Raw genomic sequence first — 21,964 nt, 5'->3', positions numbered from 1 at the left:
GGATGCACACCTCCTTCCGGATGATCTCGGGGCAGTCCTTGGCCCGCGACGCGTCCAGCACCTTCACCGCCACCGCCTCCTCCGTCTTCCTGTTCACCAGCAGACGCACCCTGGCAGAGAGGGAGGAAGGGGCGGGGCCTCGTCAAAGGGGGGCGGGGCAAGACCACGGCACAAGGGAGGACGGGACCAGGAGGGAAATGATTTTAGTGAACTATTCTATCAGGGGGCCCAGAATTACTTTTGGGGACCCACCATGTATGCTAAAGTTTTCATTCAAGCCTTTTTTGTAAGCTCCGAAATGTTAATAAGCAGCGCTCCTCAATTTTTAATTCTGCTGACATTTTCAATGGAAATGAGCCGTATTAAGGCCACAGTTATGCCCAAGACGGAGAATGAATGCTCAATGTTGACGTCCCAGGTCAACCAGTCAGATCAATTAAGACTTTCACTCTCTGCAGTGTGCGATGAGAAATTATTCATGTAAAAAAGGTTACATTTTTAAAAATGCACGAGTTTTTACAAAAAGTGAAGAGTTCAAAGACAAAGCAAATGACAAGGCAAACCGGGACTGTGTGAGAAACCGATCGCAGCAGAAAACCCAGACTGAACAGCGGGTCCCCAGGACCTAATTTGGGAACCTGTAACAAAGATGACGGACAGTGAAGCTTACTCTCCGTATGCACCTTCACCGAGAGTCTGCACCAAATCCCAGTCCTGTACAAACGGCACAGCCATCTTCTGTTTGGGTAAGAAACCTAAGCCAAAGACCGCATGAATTATTAACGAGAATAAAAACAACAGTGTTCACGTAAATAGAATTTTTCGAGAAAACGCAAACTTTACACCAACCAGACTACTGTGCAAAACAAAAACACAATACAGAGGGGAGACGTTGCAAAACAATCGGACAGCATAAAAAGCAGTACTTTCGCACTCCGTTAAAGCAGGAGACAAAGCCCTGCAATGAAACTTACCAATCAATAGGTACCCGTCACTGCACTCCTGTAGAAACTCGCCAGCAAAATACCAAGTAAACTAGCACGAGTTAACGTAGCTGTGGCTACGTGACTTTCACCCGGCTGAGTAAGTCTCGTATGACAACACAGGAGCTTCGTAGTTCATGAAAACAGCGAACTGATTAGTATTTGAAGTGAAAAATTAAATAAAAAAACTGTAACTGGCAAGCCAGCCAGCTAGCTACAACTAACGTTATTGCAACTTAGCTTCAAGACTTTAGTGAGTTGCAAAACATCACGGCTAGCCAGTTATGTTAAGTTTCTCCAAAAAAATAAACTACCGTGAAGACTTGCCGTCCCTATTCCACCTCCGTTGACGTTATATGTCAGTCGAGTAAGAGCAGTTTTATATAAATATTACTTTTTTTATAAAGCCAGCTACCTACGGTTCATTCCCTACTGACACAATCCGACGTGCATGCCCTGCGTGCACTTTGGCGCGCGCTGCTACATCAAAACTTGCAGTCTTCCGCCGGCAGATGTGTCACTTCCTGGTAACGGGAAGCTTCAAGGGAACTAAAGTGTCGTAACCAATGAACAGCTTAGTGGCTAACTTAAGCCTGAGGCTACAATGGGCTGAGAGCACAAGCAACGAAATGAAAACGGTTTAATTGTAAATGCAAATCTTTGAGGAAAAATAAGGTACCTATCAAATCTTAAACAGTCAGTAAGGCTACACTAGATGGGAAAAAACATCCGCCTGAAATTATGCATGCAGAACTCTGAAAACATTCTACAGGTACATAACCTACCTCAAATAACACCAGCAGTGCTGAACTGGGGTAGGGCGAAAAACCACTTATTCGCAACACTGGAAGAATAGTATCAAATACCAAAATAAACTTAATTGCTATCAGAATATACATTGGCATATACATCTTCTCTGACAGAGACACAAAACAGAGACTGATCCTGATCAAGTCCAGTTTCCATGACACCTTGGCAAATGAAAAAGGTACACATAAAAATTCATGGTAGTCCAAACATGATTGTTTAAGTGGTCACTGTAAGACAGGAGAGGTGGACACAAATTCACGTCCTCCTACATTGTGACAAACACTCTGAAATACAGAAATATGAGTGGATATAAAATTATTTATTTGTTCAATTTCTCAATGTCACATACAACAATGGGACGACTGCACCTGTATACCACTGTACAGAAAGGAGACATTTATTATAATGTAGTTTCTTATTTATACAAGCTCATTTTGCTCCGTCACCATCGCAGAAATTGTACAAATAACCTCTTCCCTCTGGAGACGCTGAACAGGTGGCGCTCAAGGTCACACGTGTTACAGCACATCACACACTTAGCAGGGCTCAGTGAAATGTGCCAACAGTTTTGTGTGTGCAGTAAAAGCAAAACGGGTAAAGTGTATTTTTGGAAAATCGCAACAATCAGACATCGATGTTCGAAGGCGTATCATCCTAAGCTTTCTTAAGCAAGATTTGCAGGTTTTCAGTCCAAACGCTGGGTTCCAAACACTTTCTAAAAAAAAAAAAAAAAAAAGCACTAGGCCGTCACCAGTTGTTATATCATTTGGCACTATGAGAGTGTTGAGGGAATGTATAAAACCCTGTTCTGCGTAACTCTTCAAATATCAATCTACATCCCAAAACAGGCAACCTTGTGCTTTATTCACTCGCTCACAGATCGTACCTCTTCTCTTGATTTAGGAGTTGACTGAGTAGCAGGCTAACACAAAACGTTCTCACAATATCGCTGCGATGTAGCAGCAATGTTATAACATTGACGATACATTCTAGCATCGCTGTGAGAACAGATTGCTAGCTGGGTAAGCTCTGACAGTATGTTTATTTTTTTAAACGCAACAATACGAACACTGTGCGCAGGTTCATTCTTTCATCGCTTGGACTATGTTAAATAATAAATCAATTTTAAAAAATCAAATTAAAACAGCTCATAAACAATAATTATTCGTTTTGTAAAAAGCTCAAATGTACAAATGTGAAATAGTTTTTTCACGACAATGGTGCTTCAGAAATACAGTATGCTGGAGATAAGTCTGCAAGAGACCATTTTAAGTATTATTTAAGCACAGAGGAGGGTGTGTTTTTAGGGAGGAGGGATTCGCCCGCGAGAGCAACTTCCGTCTGTGTCCGTTTTCAGTCATTCTGGAGGGAGAGCGCAACCGACGTGGACGTTCCAGTGTTCTAAAAAAAAAATAAACACACCCGTTCACAGTATTGTGAGACTGTTACGAACTCAGTTGCCTCTGGGGAAAAAAAGGGAAAAATATATCAGTCCTGTAATTTTGTGCGAAATCCACTTTTCTTCCACTGTTACTGGTGAGTCACACCAGTATTGGCCATTAGCTGTGATGCAGCTTTCAGCCAAATGTCTGGCTGGCCTCCACCTCCACCTCCTCCTCCTCCATCTCCATCATCACCGCCCAAGGGGAAGAACGTTTGTGCGTGCGCAGTCTAGACCGGGTCGCCCGACGGGCCCAGGGGAGGTTCACCGGGTGCCGGGTCACGGTTTGGTGATCTGGACCTCGCTGGATCCATTGCCGTTGGTGGTGGTGGTGATGATGTACTGGGTGGGGGCCTGCGGGTCGGAGGCCTGCTGCTCCAGCTGGTCCGGGTGCACCTGGGACGGGGCCTGGCCCACTTTGGGGTCCAGCTCCGCCTGTCCCTCGGAGATCACGTAGTGCGTCTGCTGGCCGGACACAAAAAAAGCGCATCAGGTCAGCTGCAGCCACAGTCGTGCGTCTGCGCAACTTTAACCTGCTGCTGCTGACCGGACACAGAAATGCGCATCAGGTCAGCTGCAGCCACAGTCATGCGTCTGCGCAACTTTAATCTGCTAGACAGCAGTAAAACTCACGCCAATTGCCGGCAGTCTATTTCAAGCAGTATTCAGAGAAACATTCATACAACTTCCCACTTCAGCTAGCTACATTTAAAAATTTTTACCTGCCTAAGTAATTCAAATGCATATTTAACCTGGGCTCTAAAGTGCTACCATTTAGACTGATGTGTGCTAACTCGAAAAATAATTTAGGGGCTCATCTACTAACAGTGATACATTAGTGGGCTCCTAACTTTTTAAACCACAAATGTTGGCTATAGTCCTGTTAAACCAGGTCTGATACCCATACAAGAACTCACAGACAAACTGAAAGCGGGCAAACTTCCCCGATGAAGATAGAGATACAGGACTCGTCCCACCTCTCTACCCGACTCACCGTTTTCACCTGGCTGCTGTTGACACCGGTCACCGGGGCTCCTGCCTCTGTGATCACATACTGGGCGTGGGGCAGAGTCATCATCTGGATCTCCGAGGCTGGGGAGGAGCCACGGAGGAAGCGCAGCCAATGGGGAAAGAGGAGAGGAATCCTTAAATAGGCTTATGTGAGAATCTGCTGGGGAGAATACCCAGTATTGTCTAATGCAGGGCTACCCAACCCTGTTCCTGGAGATCTACAGTCCGGTGGGTTTTCACTGTAAGCCTAACTTGGCACAACTGACTCTACTAATTAGCAGCTCAAAGAGATCTCTAGCTGTTGAATGAGGTGTACTTTGTTAGGGCTGGAGTGAAAATCTGCAGAACAACAGATCACCAGGAACTGGGTGGGGCAACCCTGGTCAAGTGCATGCAAGTTTATGACTTCCTGTGCATTTTTCGGGAGCTGAACTCACGGTAGCTCCTGTAGTTCCAGTTCCCCGGCAGGTACGTGTGCTGCACCGCCCCCTGCTGGGAGGAGGTGGTCTGCAGGGCGTTGCCCTGGGCGAGGGTCACCGGGACCAGCTGGGTGGGGCTAAGCTCCTGGGACACCTGCTGGGAGGAGGGGCTCAGAGCCTGACCTGTGACCTGGAAGCAAATAACACTGGAGTTTCACAAGGGCAAAACAGATGAGTGGCATTTGACCCAGTCACTGTTTTGTTATGCGAAATGGGAGATCTTAATGACCAGCTTCTGCTTCACAGCACACTCTTCCCCAACCATGAGTTTATCAACCACTGTTTTGATTATGAACCGGCAGTAGTTTCACCAGTTCTGCAAGTTTTTCCGGCCGAAGGATCCACAGTTCAACGCATGCTTAATTGGTCCCGGTGCGTATTCTAAGTTTTAGCACCAACAAGCTGTGTCTCAAGTCTGCTGTCTGCCCCCGCACGTTGGCTCGGAAGCAGCGGTAACAGACCGCACTCCAGGGTAAATACTGCGGTTAACGAGCTAGCGAATTCTGACAGAGCCTGGTGCTAGCCACAGGAAGCTGAACTGTGAATGGAAGACAATGCGACTGTGAGCTGCCGCGGTAGCCACGGTCTGACCAGTTATCCTAACAAAGGTACGCGGGGCTCCAACTAGACGAGGCAATTCAAGCCAACTCAACTGCAAGCCGGCACTGTTTCAGTCATCTAAAAATATACATATATTTTTAATATACACATACAATTTTCTCATTGAACTGTACCGACTGTAGTCCAAACGCATTGTCATAGCTCAACACCTAATGAAGTTGGCTCAATCCCTTATGTGATGAAAGTGTAATGAATAAACTGCCATTTTGCCCTTCATGAGAATTACGGCTGTTTGGCCAAACAAGGTCTTAGCGCAGCAAGGCCTTAACTGCATTCGAACAGCTGTGCAGGCACTTGATAACACAGCATTCGACTAAGCTGCGCAGGTGCTCACGCAGCACAGATAACACAGATAACGATGCAGCTGCGCAGGTGTTCACGCAGCACAGATAACGATGCAGCTGCACAGGTGTTCACGCAGCACAGATAACGATGCAGCTGCGCAGGTGTACAGCCCGTTCCCCCCGCCGGGTCTCACCTGGGCGGTGCCCTGCCCGGCGGCCTCCGTCACCTGGATGTGCTGCACCTGGATGGAGTGCTGGCCGTAGCTGCCGGGGTCGTGCAGCTGGCTCACGTCCACCGTGGAATGCTGGGAGCTCTGGGGAGAGGGCGCCTGGCGACAGCCAATGGGGTTCATTCTTTCATTTCATTTACCATATGCTTAAAGGAAATCTACGGACACGTATATGCAACTTACAGGCACCATTTAATATGCATTTGGGATCGAATCTGCAAAATGTATTTTGTGGTTATCCATAAGAAGTTAATATGTATTTCTTATGGTTTCTATCGCTTTCCCTTTGAAAGAGGGTGCTGAGCATGCTTATTAAAATTCGGAGGGGTCTTACAGGCGCCACCTGGACGACCTGGAGCTGGATGTGCTGCGGCTGCCCCAGAGCGCCCCCTGCCTGCGAGACGGGGATGTACTGGATGCGCTGGTAGTCCCCCTGGGCGCCGCGGTAGTCGGTGGTCAGCGTCTGGGACAGCTCCGTCATGGCCTGGGTCAGCAGGTCTGTGGTCTGAACACAAGAGGGCGCCGTCAGCTTCGCGGCTAGGGAAATCTGCCTGGCGCCGCAAGGTAGTGTGAGCGTGATTTTGTTCTGCCTGTGTGTGTGAGTATGATACTCGTTAGTGTGTGCATGAGTGCGTACAATATGTGGGGTGCGTGGGTACAGTATGTAGAGAGTGTGCGTGTATTTCCGTACGTGTATGTGTGTGTCTGGTACATTATGTAGGACGTGTCTGTAACGGGTCTCTCTCTCACCACCACTGCCTCCGCGGCGGTGCCGTCGGCGGTGATGACGGCCGGGGCGCTGCTGATGACGGCGGTGGCCAGCGGGGCCTGGATGCTGTTGGCCACCTGGGCAAACTCCGGGTGCTTCTTCCGGATGTGCTGCACCATCTTAGTCTGCAGAGACACAGGGACAGAGACAGGGGTGCGGTCAGATCCAACACCAGACCCGGGCGGGGGATGGAGACAGGTCGGTGGTCCATTTGCACTATTTAATTTCCTACCTTTTCCAACTCACACTGGACTGAACTAAACTGCACTGAAATTAACTGAATTAAAATTGACTGAATTATAATTAATTTCACTAAAATTAACTTAGTAGAAATGAACTGAGAACTGAAATGAACTGATATGGACTGAAAAGAACTGAGAACTGAAATGAACTGATATGAAATGCAAAGAAATGAAATGATGAACTGAAACAAACTGAAATTAAATTAAGTGATCTGTCACTAGGGGGCAGCAGCGGGCTCACCTTGCTGCTGTACTGCTTGGCGCAGTGCGGGCAGCAGACGGGCGCCGTGGCGATGGTGCCCGTCAGCTGGGTGTGGGTGCTGAGCATGGGGTCGGGCTCCCCGGGGCCCGCGGGGCGGAGCTTACGGATGCTGGGGGGCAGCTCCGCCCCCGGGTGGTTCTTCAGGATGTGAGCCTTCCTCTTACTGGCGCTCTTATACACCTGCGAAAGGCAACACCGCACAGAGGCTGAGATACGAGCCAAAGACCATCAGGCAGCCACACAATGCTTAAACTGAGGACACGCTCTTCTTCACACTGAGAATATACAGAATGTTTATAACAAGAAACAAGAAACAAGAAAAGAAGAGAAGCGTAGCATTGGTTCAGACCTGCTGTCTCATAGAGAGAGAGAGAGAGGTGGGAGAGGGATACCTTGTCACAGTACTGGCAGAAGTAGTCTCTGTTGGGCTTGATGATGGGGAGGGTGAGCTCAGGAACCTCCTCGATCCTCATCTCCGGGTGTCGCTTGGAGAGGTGGTTCACCTGCGGGGGCGGGGACAGAGACCCCTCGTCACACCTGGGCAGAACCCCCCGGGGCAGGAGGGGGGGGGGGTGCGGGGGGGTTAGCGCCCTTACCAGCATCCCTCGCCGGCGGAATCCCATCATGCACAGCCGGCACTTGAACATGAAGCTCTCGATGTCGGTGGTGGGGACCTTCTGCTTGAGCGTCTTGGAGCGGTGCACGCGGTCGGCCTTCCTGGCCTCGCGCTCGGGGTTGTGCATGCGCTGCATGTGCTCCCGCAGCTTGTCCTTCCGCTGTTCGGAGAGAGAGACGTGGAAGAGAGACACGCCTACCGCTGTTACCATGGAGCTACACCAACTCTACTACTGTCACCATACGTTTACAGCAACTCTACTACAGTTACTGTGGATTTACATCAACTCCACCACTTTTACTGTGAGTTTTCTCCAACTCTACCACTGTTACTGTGAGTTTGCTCCAACTCTACCACTGCTACTGTGGCTTTACACCAACTCCATTACTGTTACCATGGATTTACACCAAAGGCACCATCCTCACTTCCCTGCTGGAAGAGTTCATTTTCCACCAAGTAAGGGTAGCAACTTGCCACCAACCGCAGCCACAGAGCAAACCTTAAGATAATCACCACACGCTCAGGCTGAAAACGTTTACCTCTTCCTGCAGTCTCCCTGAAATATGAACTCACCGACCAACCACAGGAAAGCGGAAGCGGTATATAAACGTGATCCAAAATGGAGGAGAAACTGGTCCGCCCGCCCCCCGACCGGTTACACGGCGGGCCCCGCCTCCCGGCTTCCCCGCTCACCTTGAACTGCTTGCCGCAGGTGGAGCAGAGGAAGTCCTTGCGGTCCGAGTGGCGGAGCATGTGCAGACGCAGCTTGTCGGGCCTGCAGAAGGCCTTGTCGCACTCCGTGCACTGGAAGGTCTTCTCCGAGTGGAAGCTGCGCACGTGCTTCTTCACCTGCAGGGGGCGGCGTCGACACAAAACTCAAAAAAAGCTTCATGGGCTGCCCCCGTGGTTTTTTTTTTGGGATCGAAAGGCCCTGAGCAGGAAGCTATTACAAATAATGCAGTCAACAAAGAAACCGAATAATGGCTAAATCACAAAGTGTCAGAAACACTTTCAGGCCTACTTTTATAATTAGGCAGGAACAAATTCATTTTCAGTTATGGATTTTCCTCAAGGAACACCAATGGCTGTTTTTGTGAAAAAAAGAAAAAAAGCTTGCAGCTCACAGTTATCATTAAAAATGCCTGTGTAATTGGAACTTCAAATCCATTTAACATTTTTAGAAAAAAAAAAATCAATAAGTCATTGAACATGAGCCTGTAGGAAAGTGTTTCGCTCGAGGCAGCAAGCAAGTAGTAATTAAAAATAAGTTCAAACACTTTTCCAAAGTTTTACTCTCAAAAACCTACAGCACTTCATTTAAAAACCACCTGGACACACATTCATAATGCAGTGCTGATCTAGGATCAGTATTTCCTTGAAGCTCATAATGGAGAAGTTTCTAATATAGGATAAGAAGAACCCTGACCCTAGATCAGTGGTATGCTTTATGAGTACGAGTACTGGACAAAGCACGTAAGGCCGGGGGAACCGTTGAGTCAACCCCAATGAGTAGCCACACCACGTGTTTTTGAGGAGAGCTGTGGATATCTGTACTCTCCACAGTTGGCTACATTCATGCATAAACATGGCTGCAGTTGCAGACAACTGGACATTCCAAATTAGGATGCAAATTGGATATATGCAGCCCTGTGTTTGGCAGCAAAAGTATTGTAAATTTTTTCATTGGCAAGCGTAGTATAATGCGTAAGGAACTGGTCTTGTAACCTAAAGGTCGCAGGTTTGATTCCAGGGAAGGACACTGCCGTTGTACCCTTGAGCAAGACACTTAACCTGCATTGCTTCAGTATATATCCAGCTGGTCTTGTAGCCTAAAGGTCTCAGGTTTGACTCCTGGGTAGGACACTACCTTTGCACCCTTGAGCAAGGTACTTAAGCTGCATTGCTTCAGTATACATCCAGCTGTGTAAATGGATGCAGTGTAAATGCTATGTAAAAGTTGCGTAAGTCGCTCTGGATAAACGCCTATAATGTAACATTTTGTTTTGTTTTTTTAAGAGGAGCCGCGGGGCGCGCCCGACCTGGATGAAGTCGGCGAAGCGCTTCTTGCAGGAGGGGCAGCTGAAGCGCCCGTCCACCAGGTGCACGGCCACGTGCTCCTTGAGCAGGTCCAGGCGGTCGAAGGACTCGGCGCAGAAGAGGCAGGAGTAGGTCTTCTGGTCGGCGTGCAGGCGCATGTGCGCCTCCAGGGCGGCGCTGTTGAGGAAGCCCTTGTCGCAGACGTGGCAGGTGAGCGGGCAGGCGCTGGTGCGGCCGTGGTAGCGCAGGTGCTGGTCCAGCTTGTCCTTGTCGCGGAAGGCCTTGCCGCACTGCGAGCACTTGAAGGGCCGGAAGGACTTCCTGATGAAGAGGTGCTGCAGCGCCGCGTTCTGGTGGCAGGGAGGAGAGAAGACAAGTTACGTACCGCACACGCCGCACACGTACTTACCCAACAACCAGGAACTCACACGCATGGAGACACGTCAGTGACCGGGACAATCACCCACTCAGTTCACATGCACACCAACTGAAGACACTGAAACCTGACCGGAGTCAAATAGCCTAATTATTTTATGTACATTAAAGAATTTGAATTTGAGCCAACTGATTGTCCCTTGTTGTCGTCCTTTGTTATCGATAAGCCCTCTTCAGAGTGTATCTGAGCTACAGTGTCTTTGAGCTATAAATTCTTATTAGTGTGTGTGTACAGTGCACTAAAACAGCCAAAAAGTTAAAATCAAGGAGTGCAGAGTTCAGGACTATCCTTTAGCCTAGCAGCCCTTCATCAGAAGGTGAGGGAGTTGGTCTGAGTCACACACAGTAAAATGGTCCAGTAATGTTCTGCATGGGGATGAATGTGTAGAGAGGAGAAGCCTGTTCATTCTCTTCAAACCTCCTCAGTCCCTTTGTACCCTTCTACTTCAAATCAACCTCCTTTCTACCTCCTTCCCACCACCATCTTGCATGTGAAGCACATTTCATAGCCGAACAGCTACTAATCACTGCACCCAGTGGATGACTACATAGTCATTTGTCAATTATAGTTCTTAATTTAGCTGCCTCTGGGAAAACAACTAAAATCTCCTTTTTCAATTTTGCATTTCACTCGTCATAAACATGCAAGATGAACTGTGTAAGTAACTCAGAGATACTGGAAGGTGTATTTCCATCACTTCACAGAGCTAATGTTGTTTCTGTTTGCAGTCATTGATAGAGGTAGTACAGATAGCACGCAGCCTGTAAATATTGTCTCAAATCTTTTGTACTGGACCCACAGGGATAAAATTAGTATCGATCACATTGTCCAACTATGGGTAAGATGGCCGACAAGTACAGCTCTCAAAGTCAGACTACTCCTTGAAAGTGATCAGAGACCTATGAGAAGGTCAGACAAGGGTCCTGTTAAACACTTCTGCTAGACCCCAGTTATAGCAGTAGAGTTCAAGGTTGCCTTAGTCAAGTGATGGCATCAGCTGTCAAGAAAAAAGGAAGGGGACCTTCTGGCATACCTGCAATTTGGACACACCCTTCCCAGCCATCAAGGGAACTTTCCAAATGACATTATACTATGCACCAAATCATAGATGTTGCCATAATTAAAAGCCAACAGCTTTTATAAATACAAAATATAGTACAATGAGCACAATGCATGAGTGACAACACAAAATGGCGGCCGAAGAGCAGTCATGTGCCCGCGCGGGTCTGCGCAGTGGTCCCTAAATTAGCAGTTTGTTTTCCTTGGTCTGCATGCATTACTTGCCACCGCGCCCAAATCTGACCTACCTGCAGATCCATCTTTAGAGGAGGCAGGCAGTGAGAGAGAGAGAGAGAGAGAGGGAGAGAGAAAGAAAAGGAGAGAGAGAAAGAGACACACACACTGCAGTCAAGGCCAAGCAGGACTACCAGGCTAAGACACTGAGCTCAGGTTGAGGGGTGCGGGACGGCGGTGTGCGGGGGGGGGGGGGGGGGGGGGGGTTTTGGGGGGGTACCCGTATCCGGCGGGCGCGCCTCATGTCCTCGGGGGTGAGGTGGGGGTCGGGCGTGTTCCCGTGGGCCGCGTCCTCCTTCGGGGACTCGGGGGGGTCGGCGATGGACTGGGGGGGCTCCGGGGAGTCGGTGAGGGGGGCCAGCTCGCTGCTGGGGGGCAGCTCCCCGTGCTCGTCCCGGCTGGCCGTGGGGGTGCCGGGGACCCCGCCCTGGGACCCCAGGTCCATGTCCCTCAGCCCGTTCAGGGCCCCGTCCGGCCCCTCCGCGTACGGGCCCTTCGCCGAAAATCCCAGCATGTCCTGGACCACAGAGGCAGTCAACAGAGAGACTCTCTGAATCAATGCCATTCACTCAGAGCCACAGAGTGTGCTGGGCTTGAGCAAGGTACTCAGTCTGCTTTGCTTCAGTATGTATCCAGCTGTATGAATGGATGCAGTGTAAATGCTATGTAAAGGTTGTGTAAATCGCTCTGGATAAGAGCGTCTGCTAAACGCCTGTAATGTAATCTAAATGCCTGTGATGTCTACCTGTGTGCGGTCCTCGCTGATCTCCACGGAGATTTCGGGGCGCAGCAATTTGGGCGGGCGCCCCGGCCTCCTGCCCGTGCCGAAGCGCCGCCTGCCCCGCCCCCGGCCCCGCCCCTTCCCCCTGAAAGAGAGCCGGCACAAGGACAAAGTTCAAAAACACAATACCTGACGGTGGGCCCCACAAAATTCACCGCCTGAAGAAAAGAATCACCGGCACTCTACATTACATCTACATTACACGCGAAAGCTAAGTCTGAAGGCTACACAGTTCAGCGGGTACATATCCAGAGAAGGAGGTGGTTATCTGATAACCACATGACCTAGCCTTAGAAAACCTAAACTGGAACACACATCAAAGCAAATACGCCAACATCCCCCATTTTTGCCATTGAGAAAAGTTAAGATGACATCTTTGCGCGTATAAAAGCACTATGTACAGCGGCGTGACTTTAGCAAGACTATAGCGACTATAGCGACTTTAGCAAGACTATAGCTACTTTAGCAAGACTATAGCCCCGCAGAGCGCCGTCGGTCTCAGGACCGGCCAGGCCAGGCGTGCGGGCTAGCGGGCGGTTACCTGGTGACGAAGTCGAGCTTGTCGTCGTGCATGTTGAGGTGCTGCTGCAGCTGCTCGGAGCTCATGAAGCGCCGGTTGCACTCGTAGCACGGCCAGTTCTTCTCCTGCTCCCGCATGACTGGAGCGGGGGAAAAACGGCGGGAAAAAACGGCGGGAAAACCGGCGGAACCGTCACGCAACGTTCCGTTACATCACACACACAAAAAACTCAATCGCTGCACGATAATGATAAAAAACGAGGTCGCTGTTTTACTTTTACGGATCGTGGAAAAGGAGGGAAAGAGCTACGACGGAGACGCGCGTCGCGATTCTGGGGGGCGGGGCCAAGGCGCGTCTGATCGCGCGATTCTGAACGGAGCTCACCTTTCCTCTCCTCGTCCGTGATGTCATGAATCTTCTGGTTGACGAACTCTGCATATGAGGCAGCGTACCAGACCTGGAGAGAGATGGAGACCATGTAAACAAGACAAACGAGACTCTGTGAGGAGCAAGACTCTGACAAAGGGAGCGAAGACTTTGGCATGTCTTTCAACAAAATGTCCAATTCTGGAGAAAGAATTACGGACCTGATTTACTGAGACCTTTCATTTTTTACCATGCAAAACCTTTTCGCACACACAAAACTAACAATGTGACCAATGATTGGTTATGGTATTTGTTTTGCACCAATCACTGGATATGTTATTAGTTTTGTGCGTGCTGAAATGTTTAATGTCCTAGTAAATTAGGCCCAGAATTAGGCCCTAAGCCCAGAATTTTTCTTGCGTGATGTGAACACTGTCTGCTATGTGTGACGTGAGCTCTGCTTATTGGTTGACACCTCTGTCGGAGGCGGGCAGTTCTCTTTTCCCCCAGAAAGCCTGGGAAAGGGCCACACCCACCCTGAGCTCCTGCTTGGGCTGGATGTTCTTGATGGTGGTGTAGTAGATGTCCGCTCCGTACTGATAGGCCACCAGGTTCTGCTCCAGGTGATTCTGGGCGGGCCGGACGAACATCATCCAATTGCAGCGCTCCTCGTCCGAAAGCTCCACCCACGTGTCGTCCCTCTGCTCCACGTCTTTGGGCGTATCCAGCATGCACACCTGTGGGCGGGGACAGAGGCGGGAGGGGGTTGAGATATGCTGATTAGCAATAAACCCCAGTGATTGGCTCTTTCCTTCCACTGAGGATTCTGCCCACAAAGTATCACAGGCACACTCTTAATCAGAGTTGGGGTTAGCTCTATTTCAATTCTAAGAGGATTTTTTTCCAATTAATTCAATGAATTTCAATGAATTTCCCAGAGGTGGACAGCCCAGGTGTAAAAGTCCTGCCACAGGTTTCTTCCACCCATGAACTCAGTCAGCAAATTTCACAAATTAGCTCTACCTCCTGGCTGAAGAATTGTGCTTAACATCCAGGAACAAAATACTGGAGGGGACCTTTACTTTCTGGACCTGGATTTTCCACCTCTGTCATAACCTGAATTGACAGTACTGAACTATGGATGAGACCACCAGCCCTGGTGATCCCCCCTCCTCTTTTTGAGGTGAAGTGGGCGGGGCGGGGGTGGGGCGAGGGGGGGGTGGGGCGAGGGGGGGGGTCTCGCCTTCAGGTGGATGTAGTCGTCCCGCAGCTCGCCCTGGCGCACCAGGGGCCCCTCCACGGGGCCGAACTGCGTGCGCTTGGGGATGCGGCGCTTGGAGTAGACCCCGGACGCGAAGCGGTCCAGGTACAGCACCAGCGGCAGGCTGGCCCGCGCCTTGGACAGCACCGGCCGATTGGGGATGGGGTGCAGGGGCCCGTGCTTCAGACACACCGAGGGGTGCGCGTTGTTACACTCCTCACACCCTGAGAGGGGGAAGAGAGAAGGAGAGAGAGAGTGGGGGGGGAGAGAGAGAGAGGGAGGTAGAGAAAGGGGGAGGGAGGGAAGGAGGGAGAGAGAGAGGGGGGGGAGATAGGGAGGGAGGTAGAGAAAGGGGGAGGGAGGGAGGGAGAGAGAGCAGGAGATTAAGGGAGGGGGAGAGAGAGAGAGAGAAAGAGAGAGAGACAAAGAGGGGGGAGGAGAGGAGGAGAGAAGCGAGAGAGAGATATATGGGTTATAGAACATTCTGATAAGGCAGGGACAATAGCTCAGTACCAGCAAAGCCCTCCGATCACAGAAATAAGAGACAACTCTGATACCAGGGGAGCAAATGTGAAGTTTGCGCAGGTTTTTTAGCAAAATATCTGCGCTAACACCTTGCCCCTTTCACATTAGGCTATTAATCTTATTCGCAGGACGCTGAATGATTGTACATTGTGTGCGCGCGGTACTGTTTCTAAAAATTCCCCGGTATAAATCAGACTGTGAAGCTGCACATTGTAGAACGCAGTCGGAAGGCTTGTTTCTTTTAGCGCTGGCCTCCTTTCTCCCACGCCACTCACACAGGTCCTGAGGGTTGAAGGGTCTCGGGGTTCCCAGGTCCCAGTCGTCCAGCTCCGAGTCGTCCGCCTCGTCGTCCTCGTCGTCCTCCTCAGAGTCCAGGGCCGAGTCGCCGGCCCCCAGGGGCCCCAGGTGGCCGACGGAGGACCCGGCCATGGTGGGCAAGGAGGACCCGGACACGGAAGGAGGCACCTGCGGAAAAAGAGACTTTACCACCGCCGCCCTAATAGGGCGACCAAGGCCTCTATGTGCCCAGTAATGACGCACGGTGGTGGAGCACTACAGCAGTGCAAACGCAGTCAGATGATGTCACTACTGCACAGCCAGTCGATAAACAATTCTGCAGCGATGCAAACACGGTCGGGTGATTTAACAAGTGCACAGCGAGTCAGCTCACCATTCTGCAGCAATAGAAACACAGTCAGGCGATGTCACTAGTGCACAAGTCAATTCACTATTCTGCAACAATGAAAACACGGTCAGGCGATGTCAGTAGTGCACAAGTCAATTCACTATTCTGCAGCAATGCTGTGGAATTATTGCTCAACAAGGGGACAAAACACATAACAAGCATCTGAGGAGTACACTGATTTCTCTAAGGTCTTGTTCCAGGTACACAGCTCCTCGCCCCCCCCCCCCTCCCCCCACTCACCTGGGACACAGGTTCCAGCAAGGCCTGGGGGGCTTCCGCCACGTTACTGAGCACATGCAGATTGGCAGCGTTCATGTTTTGGCCGCTGGGCAGCAGCACGGTCACCTGGGGAGACGGGGAACGGGAGAGAGTTTTTACGTGTGCGGTCTGACCACGAACGCTCACAGCAACCGTGCTGGGTACTGACAGCAACCGTGCTGGGTACTGACCTGCTGCGTGGTGCCATCCTGCTGTATGTAAGCCAGCTGGGGCTGGTCTGTGAACTGCGGGGGGGGGGGGGGGAGGAACACGGTTAGGGACTCCATTTACACAAGTGGGGGGGTCAACAGCATTCCAATTCAGTCAATTCAGAAATTAGTGAAATGTAAAGCAGGGGTTGGCATAAGCGGTACGCAAATACACGTGCACAGCAAAAAGGTTCAAATGCACAATCACTTTATTGTATCCATTTTTATGTACTTATCTATTTTTAGGTACGCTTTTTGTTCTGACATAAAATTGCAGTACATTTTAGTCTTTTTGCCATGCATGTGAACTTGCGTACCACTTCAGTCAAACCCTGATTCAAAGCATGAATTGAAGAATGCCTATATCGTTTCCGTGACATTTTTTTTTCCAATTAACAAATAGAATTTCAATTCATTTTCTGAGCTGACCGAACTGTGAATAAGTACACGGTACAGTACAAGAGGCCAACCCCCCAGCGCTACACGCTAGCCATACATGCTAGCCATACCAGCTCTTCCCAGCACCTCCGGTGGTTTGGGTGGGGTAGCGGTGGGGTCGTGTGGCCTGTGCTCCACCGGGGCTCACCTGTGCTCCGTCGGCCGGGTGGATGTAGACCAGCGTGTGCTCCGCCGACTCCACCGACGCGTAGGAGCTGCCGTCGGCGGCGTAGACCACCTGCTGGGGCCCCCGCTCCTGCTGCTCCCCGCTGTACACAATCTGAGCCACCGTGCCCCCCTCAAAGTGCACCTGCCAGGGCCACAACAAGAGCCCCTTCAGTTTCCCTGGAACCAGGGGCCACAGGGGTACACCAAGGGCCACAACAAGAGCCTCTTCAGTTTCCCTGGAACCAGGGGCCACAGGGGTACACCAAGGGCCACAACAAGAGCCCCTTCAGTTTCCCTGGAACCAGGGGCCACAGGGGTACACCAAGGGCCACAACAAGACCCCTTCAGTCACCCCAAAGCCAGGGGCCACAGGGCTACACCAAGGGCCACAACAAGAGCCCTTCAGTCACCCCGAAGCCAGGGGCCACAGGGGTACACCAAGGGCCACATGAAGGCCCCTTTCAAGCACTGATGACCCAGGAACCACAGGGCCAACTCACAACCCAACAGGGCCGCATCAGTCAATTATGAGTCAGGAGCCAATCGCAATCACACAAGCTTGAGTCCGAGACAGGGCTGCCCAATTTTAATCTGAAAAGGGCCGTTGCGGCTGCAGGTTTGGACAATATTACTAACCAAGGTGATGAGCAATGTGGGCTTTCTTCTGGAGAAAGTCAGGAGCCAGTATTTTAAGGGCATTCAGAGCACACACAGCACAAACCTGAGTGGTACGAACCTGAGTGGCACCGCTGGCCTCGTTGTCAGGGGGCTGGCTCCACACGGGGGCCACTTCCTGCTTGGTCTCCATGACGACTCCTCCACGGGTCCTTCGCGCAGAGCTCTCCCGCCTTCAGCTGATCACGCGGTGCTCGCAGGTCATGGGTCTCCAGGGGTTACGCTGATGGGACAGGCTAAAAGCAGGGGACCACCGTTTAACCCTCAGCCAGAGGGACCCTGGGGAACGTCCGCACGCGCGAGAGCGTTCACTCACACTGGCGAATGCGTAGTGGTCAGCTGAGATCAAATTCCCCAAAAGATTTGTGACACAGACCGGAGGAGTCGCAATGGTCAGCGAACGCCACCGGCTTCACCGACGCTGATGGATTGTTTTTCTCATTACCGGTGAAGATTACACAAAGACTGCGTTTACCTTCACAACCCGGGGTTATATCTGAGAGGAGCGGATTGATGCCATCTACAGCTAAACCTGAAACAGTGTCATAACTCAGGGGCTGCAGTGCACATAGGGGGAGCATTTTCAGAGTGCAGACATCTTCACACATCTCTGCCGAGAACAGCAGGTACACATCATCAATGCATCATTCAGTTACTTGTGTTTTTTACTATCAGTGTGCATACTTGTACTGGGAACTGGGCATACAGATGAATAAATACATAACACACCTATAATATAACAAACGTTCACACGTAGCTCCATGTGTTCTTTTTATTTCTCAGATTGATGCATACTCTAATTAATTTAAATGTAACAATTTAATGTTTGCATGTAATAAATACACAATATCCAACCACACTAGTTCGCAATAACATTTTGATACAACGGCATAGTGCTGTGGCTTGCTAGTAGTAAGCCAGATAGTAATCGGGCTGGGATATCCGCATATCAGCACAGGCGATGCTAGCAACAAAATAGGACTTGAAAATGCATTCTTGGTGAATGCACGATGTTCTCCCCTGACAAGCAAATCGTCACAGTAACTAGCTAGCAGTTCTAGTATGTTAAAATCGAATCCGCTTCAAAACGGTCAGTCTAAACGCATTGTAGGGGTACCATCGGAGCGAGGCTGAAAACGGGTATGCTAGCGCTAGCGTAGAACGGAGTCAAAAATACTCAGGAACGTTTTCAATAAGTAACTGAAAAAACCCCATGGTTTATGGGACGTTAAAACAAGCCAGGTGCTGAATATACTTCTTCACCCACCCCCCTACTTTGACCCCTCAGGTTCCCAGTTCCAAGTGGACCATACCACAAAAATAAAACCTGCAGAAACCCGGGAACGAAGCACGGCGAAATATCCACAATACAAACGATAAAACCCACGCCGCGCGTGCCCCAGGATCAGGCAGGATACGGAGCACCGCTGTTAAAACCGCAGCGTTTTAGAACACAAGTGTCCAGATTGTGCACTACCCAGACATGTTTGTAACCGACCCACTCGTCCCCCTTTCTGGTTGAGCCCAGTCCTGGGGAATCTGCAGCAGAACAAGGAAGACGGCTCTCCATTTTGGGTGGGACTAAACAACAACAATCAGCGTTTGAAGAGGCCCAAAGAAATGTGAATTTTCTTATCGAGTGAAATGGTAACGACTGGCCACGAAAGCCAAACGGAGGAGAAAAATATCTCAAACTGGCGATGGAACTACAGACTGGACTCAAAAACCGCCCGGGGTTTTCTCATTTTTCATTAAAAAATACAAGTTGGTCTTACCTCGGAATGGTAGCTGCAGACATGGGCGCGTTGCATATTAACATAATCCACCTGGTAACTGAAAGGGAACTGGGCGGCAATTGGTAGCTTGTGTCGCTGCTGTTAAAATTGAATAAAAACCGTTTCGCAAAACGTGTACCGTGTAGTTAAATACACTGGAAAAGTTTGATTACAAATGTATTTTTTTGGTTACTGACATTTTGGTTTTAGCGTGTATTTTATGTTACAACGTTTTAAAATATGGTTTGCACATAACAAATTGACATGCTCTGTCATTTTTCTGTCAACCAATAAGATTTTTTAAATCACAAAATGAACCAATGAAAAATCGAGTGTCTCCGTTGAATTTAATGCCAGCCTCTTGCTGTCACCTGACGTCACGAAGCAAAAAAATAAATAAAAAAACCTTTACGTTTATTATATCCATCATAGTAATTAACCGAACTTTTAACCTTGGCGATTAAGTACTGGCCCTTTAATAATCGACTATTTATTTAGACACTGAAATGAAGTTACACCCCTGACATTAAATGATTCCGATCATTCAGATGTGGTCTACTATGGCCAGGCAGCGTTTTCCTGAGTTGTGCTACCATAGACATGTCTTAGGTGGCGTTAGATCAATATGTGTACCTTGTGAAGTAGCATTTCTTTCCACTGTTACTACAATGCTGACACAATTGCCACAAAGCAATCAAAAATCAATAAACAGATGTTCTTCGCTTGGGTCCCAGGTAGACCCTTAATAATGTACAGTTGGAAACAGAGTTTTCTTGGCTTTTCTCTTTAATAATAGAAGGGAGCTCCATTTCTAAGAGACACTGTCCTCTGTGTAATCCATAAAGGAATTAAACATGTAAACTGGAATTCAAAGCAGGAGCATACTGTGTCATGAATTGCACGTTTAAGCAGCAACTGTAATAATTAGCATGTCTAGTTTAAGGTCTTTTGATAGATTGTTTCAACCTTTTCTAATACACATATACAGGTGCAAGGGTGATACCTGTAGGAATTTCAGTTGAACAGAGCTGAAGTAAGTAGAAAGCAGTCCAATTATCGTCTCATAGATTCATATATGAAAGTGGATGTTTCTATGTATGTTAGTCCAGGCTATTAATATAACATTGGTGGGCTAACAATGTATTTATTGTTTTCTGTGAAGTATTTGAAGATACGTCCATGTAAAGTGTGCCTCCTTAAGTCGAAAACAGGTTTAAAAAGTACCTATAAAGAGTCTCTAGTGATATTCACAGAGATTTAGAAATCCAATATGATTTAATTGCTCTCCTAATCTTATTAGCAAAATACCATATCCACGGTTGCAAATGTAATAATACAAGGTCTCTCTTTATTGTTTTATAAATGATGTAAGGCAATCATTATCAGGGGAAAAAATTAAATGTCTTTAAATGACAGAATTTTAGTACAAAATAATTCCCACAAAATTTCTGAATAAAAACTGTACTGCTGTAAAAAAAAAAACATATTTCGGAACCTGAGTAGTCCTGAGTACAGGGGAGCAGCTGTCCTCATGATCTCAGGCTTGTAAGGTCAGACATAGGTCACCTGTCACTGTGCACCTACTGCTCAAGCTATTCATGGGAATGTGGCAGTCTGCAGCGATGGGGGTTTTCAAGGAAATGGACCGATGGCCCAGCAACGGCTGTTCCCGGCCATCTGAGAGTCAAAGAGGCTCCCTCCAGCTCACATTTCCATGTGCACTGAGGCTGGGGCTAACAACCAATGCAGAAATAATAGCCTGTCCAGCTTCCAACCATTGCATTCATACATTTCTGCAAAGTTTTTGAAGATATGTCTTCCGTGTGTAACACTGTAACAGATCGAATCTGGCATTGCCCAGGGAAAGGTTTGTGTTGTCCCGCTTCTATTTTTGTGCCATTTTCTGCACCAATCAGCTGAAAGTTTCAATATCAATCCTTGATATGCCTCGTTGCTGTATAGGGAACTACTGTGCTGCTGAATGGGGAGATGTGATGTAACTCCCTCTAGAGCTTTCAAAGTCGCATTAGGCTTTCGCAAGGCCCAGTTAAACAGTATATCAAACTATGTTCCCCTTAACAGTACTCCCCTAGGGATGAATACAAGTACATTAAACAAGGTGCTTCACAGCATGGCCCCATAGTGCATCCTATGCAGGCGTGGGTGTGTCACGGAAGCTGCTAGAAGACTCATTATGCATCACTGCAGTGAACCAGCCATGAGTCACACTCATCACAAAGCTATCAGACACACCCGTGATTGACAGTGAGCCGTGATGTTGTTTTTACATGACACATTCTGTGTAATGGTTTGTTTTGTTTGTTTTGTTTTTTAAAAGATATTATTTGATCTTTTATCCACACCCAATGCCTTTAGGCTACCTTTTTTTGGATGAACTTCCAGTCCAGGTATGTGTCAAGCCTAGTCCCGAATTCTGAAACCTTGTTGCCAGGAACGTAGGGATGGTACCTGAATTTAGTTCAGATTGATATCTGGGCATTTTGCTGTCATTTATATTTGTCAAGATCCAGCTATATGGCAGTACAGGGAAGTATTGATACAGGGCATTGTTTTTGCCTGTCAGCTCACAGGTTTTTAACTGATATAACACTCAGGGATTCACTCCTTGCTCACATAAACACTGACAAATCAAAAAAACAGTGTTTAGTGTGTGAGGCTTGTTTCATTTCTTTGCCAAAAGGTACCTTTTATTGGGATTGTTTGTACTAATGTGGCCATTTCCTGTCCCGTGAAATTAGGATTGTAAACACCAGATTCATGGCTGATCC

General features: G+C 48.8%; 2 protein-coding genes across 2 annotated transcripts in view; both read right to left on the bottom strand.

Moving 5' to 3' along the window:
• Positions 1–1,505, bottom strand: part of chek1 (checkpoint kinase 1) — a 9,274-nt gene extending 7,769 nt beyond the window's left edge. The window contains exons 1-3 of the mRNA XM_035432421.1: positions 975–1,505; positions 671–755; positions 1–110 (exon numbers count right to left, since the gene is read on the bottom strand). The exon at positions 1–110 is cut by the window's left edge and continues 114 nt beyond it. Coding sequence (XP_035288312.1) covers positions 1–110; positions 671–735 — 175 coding nt within the window. The 5' untranslated portion in view covers positions 736–755; positions 975–1,505. The remainder of the gene's footprint in view (positions 111–670; positions 756–974) is intronic.
• A 586-nt stretch (positions 1,506–2,091) lies between these two features.
• On the bottom strand, positions 2,092–19,478 carry LOC118236227 (PR domain zinc finger protein 10-like). The gene is made up of 24 exons (XM_035434424.1): positions 19,176–19,478; positions 17,462–17,636; positions 16,706–16,867; positions 16,102–16,155; positions 15,893–15,997; positions 15,243–15,432; positions 14,425–14,666; positions 13,718–13,918; positions 13,200–13,272; positions 12,837–12,954; positions 12,260–12,380; positions 11,735–12,031; positions 11,529–11,540; positions 9,788–10,135; positions 8,442–8,597; positions 7,729–7,908; positions 7,525–7,635; positions 7,112–7,312; positions 6,610–6,753; positions 6,194–6,364; positions 5,824–5,958; positions 4,683–4,854; positions 4,229–4,326; positions 2,092–3,696 (listed from the first exon to the last, which is right to left on the bottom strand). The coding sequence occupies exons 2-24, from the start codon at positions 17,531–17,533 to the stop codon at positions 3,514–3,516; spliced, it is 3,546 nt and encodes a 1,181-aa protein (XP_035290315.1). The 5' UTR covers positions 17,534–17,636; positions 19,176–19,478; the 3' UTR covers positions 2,092–3,513.
• Between the last annotated feature and the right edge of the window lie 2,486 nt (positions 19,479–21,964).

Source organism: Anguilla anguilla, chromosome 9, assembly GCF_013347855.1.
Source record: "Anguilla anguilla isolate fAngAng1 chromosome 9, fAngAng1.pri, whole genome shotgun sequence".
NCBI lineage: Eukaryota > Metazoa > Chordata > Actinopteri > Anguilliformes > Anguillidae > Anguilla > Anguilla anguilla.
This window is presented reverse-complemented; position numbering and strand designations above follow the sequence as displayed.

Excerpts from the sequence above, each read along its gene's own strand:
- LOC118236227 (XM_035434424.1), bottom strand. The coding sequence starts at position 17,533 with ATGGAGACCAAGCAGGAAGTGGCCCCCGTGTGGAGCCAGCCCCCTGAC. Across the intron at positions 16,868-17,461 it reads AGGCCAGCGGTGCCACTCAG|GTGCACTTTGAGGGGGGCAC; the intron begins GTTCGTACCACT and ends TGGCCCTGGCAG. Across the intron at positions 13,273-13,717 it reads AGCCCAAGCAGGAGCTCAGG|GTCTGGTACGCTGCCTCATA; the intron begins GTGGGTGTGGCC and ends ATCTCTCTCCAG.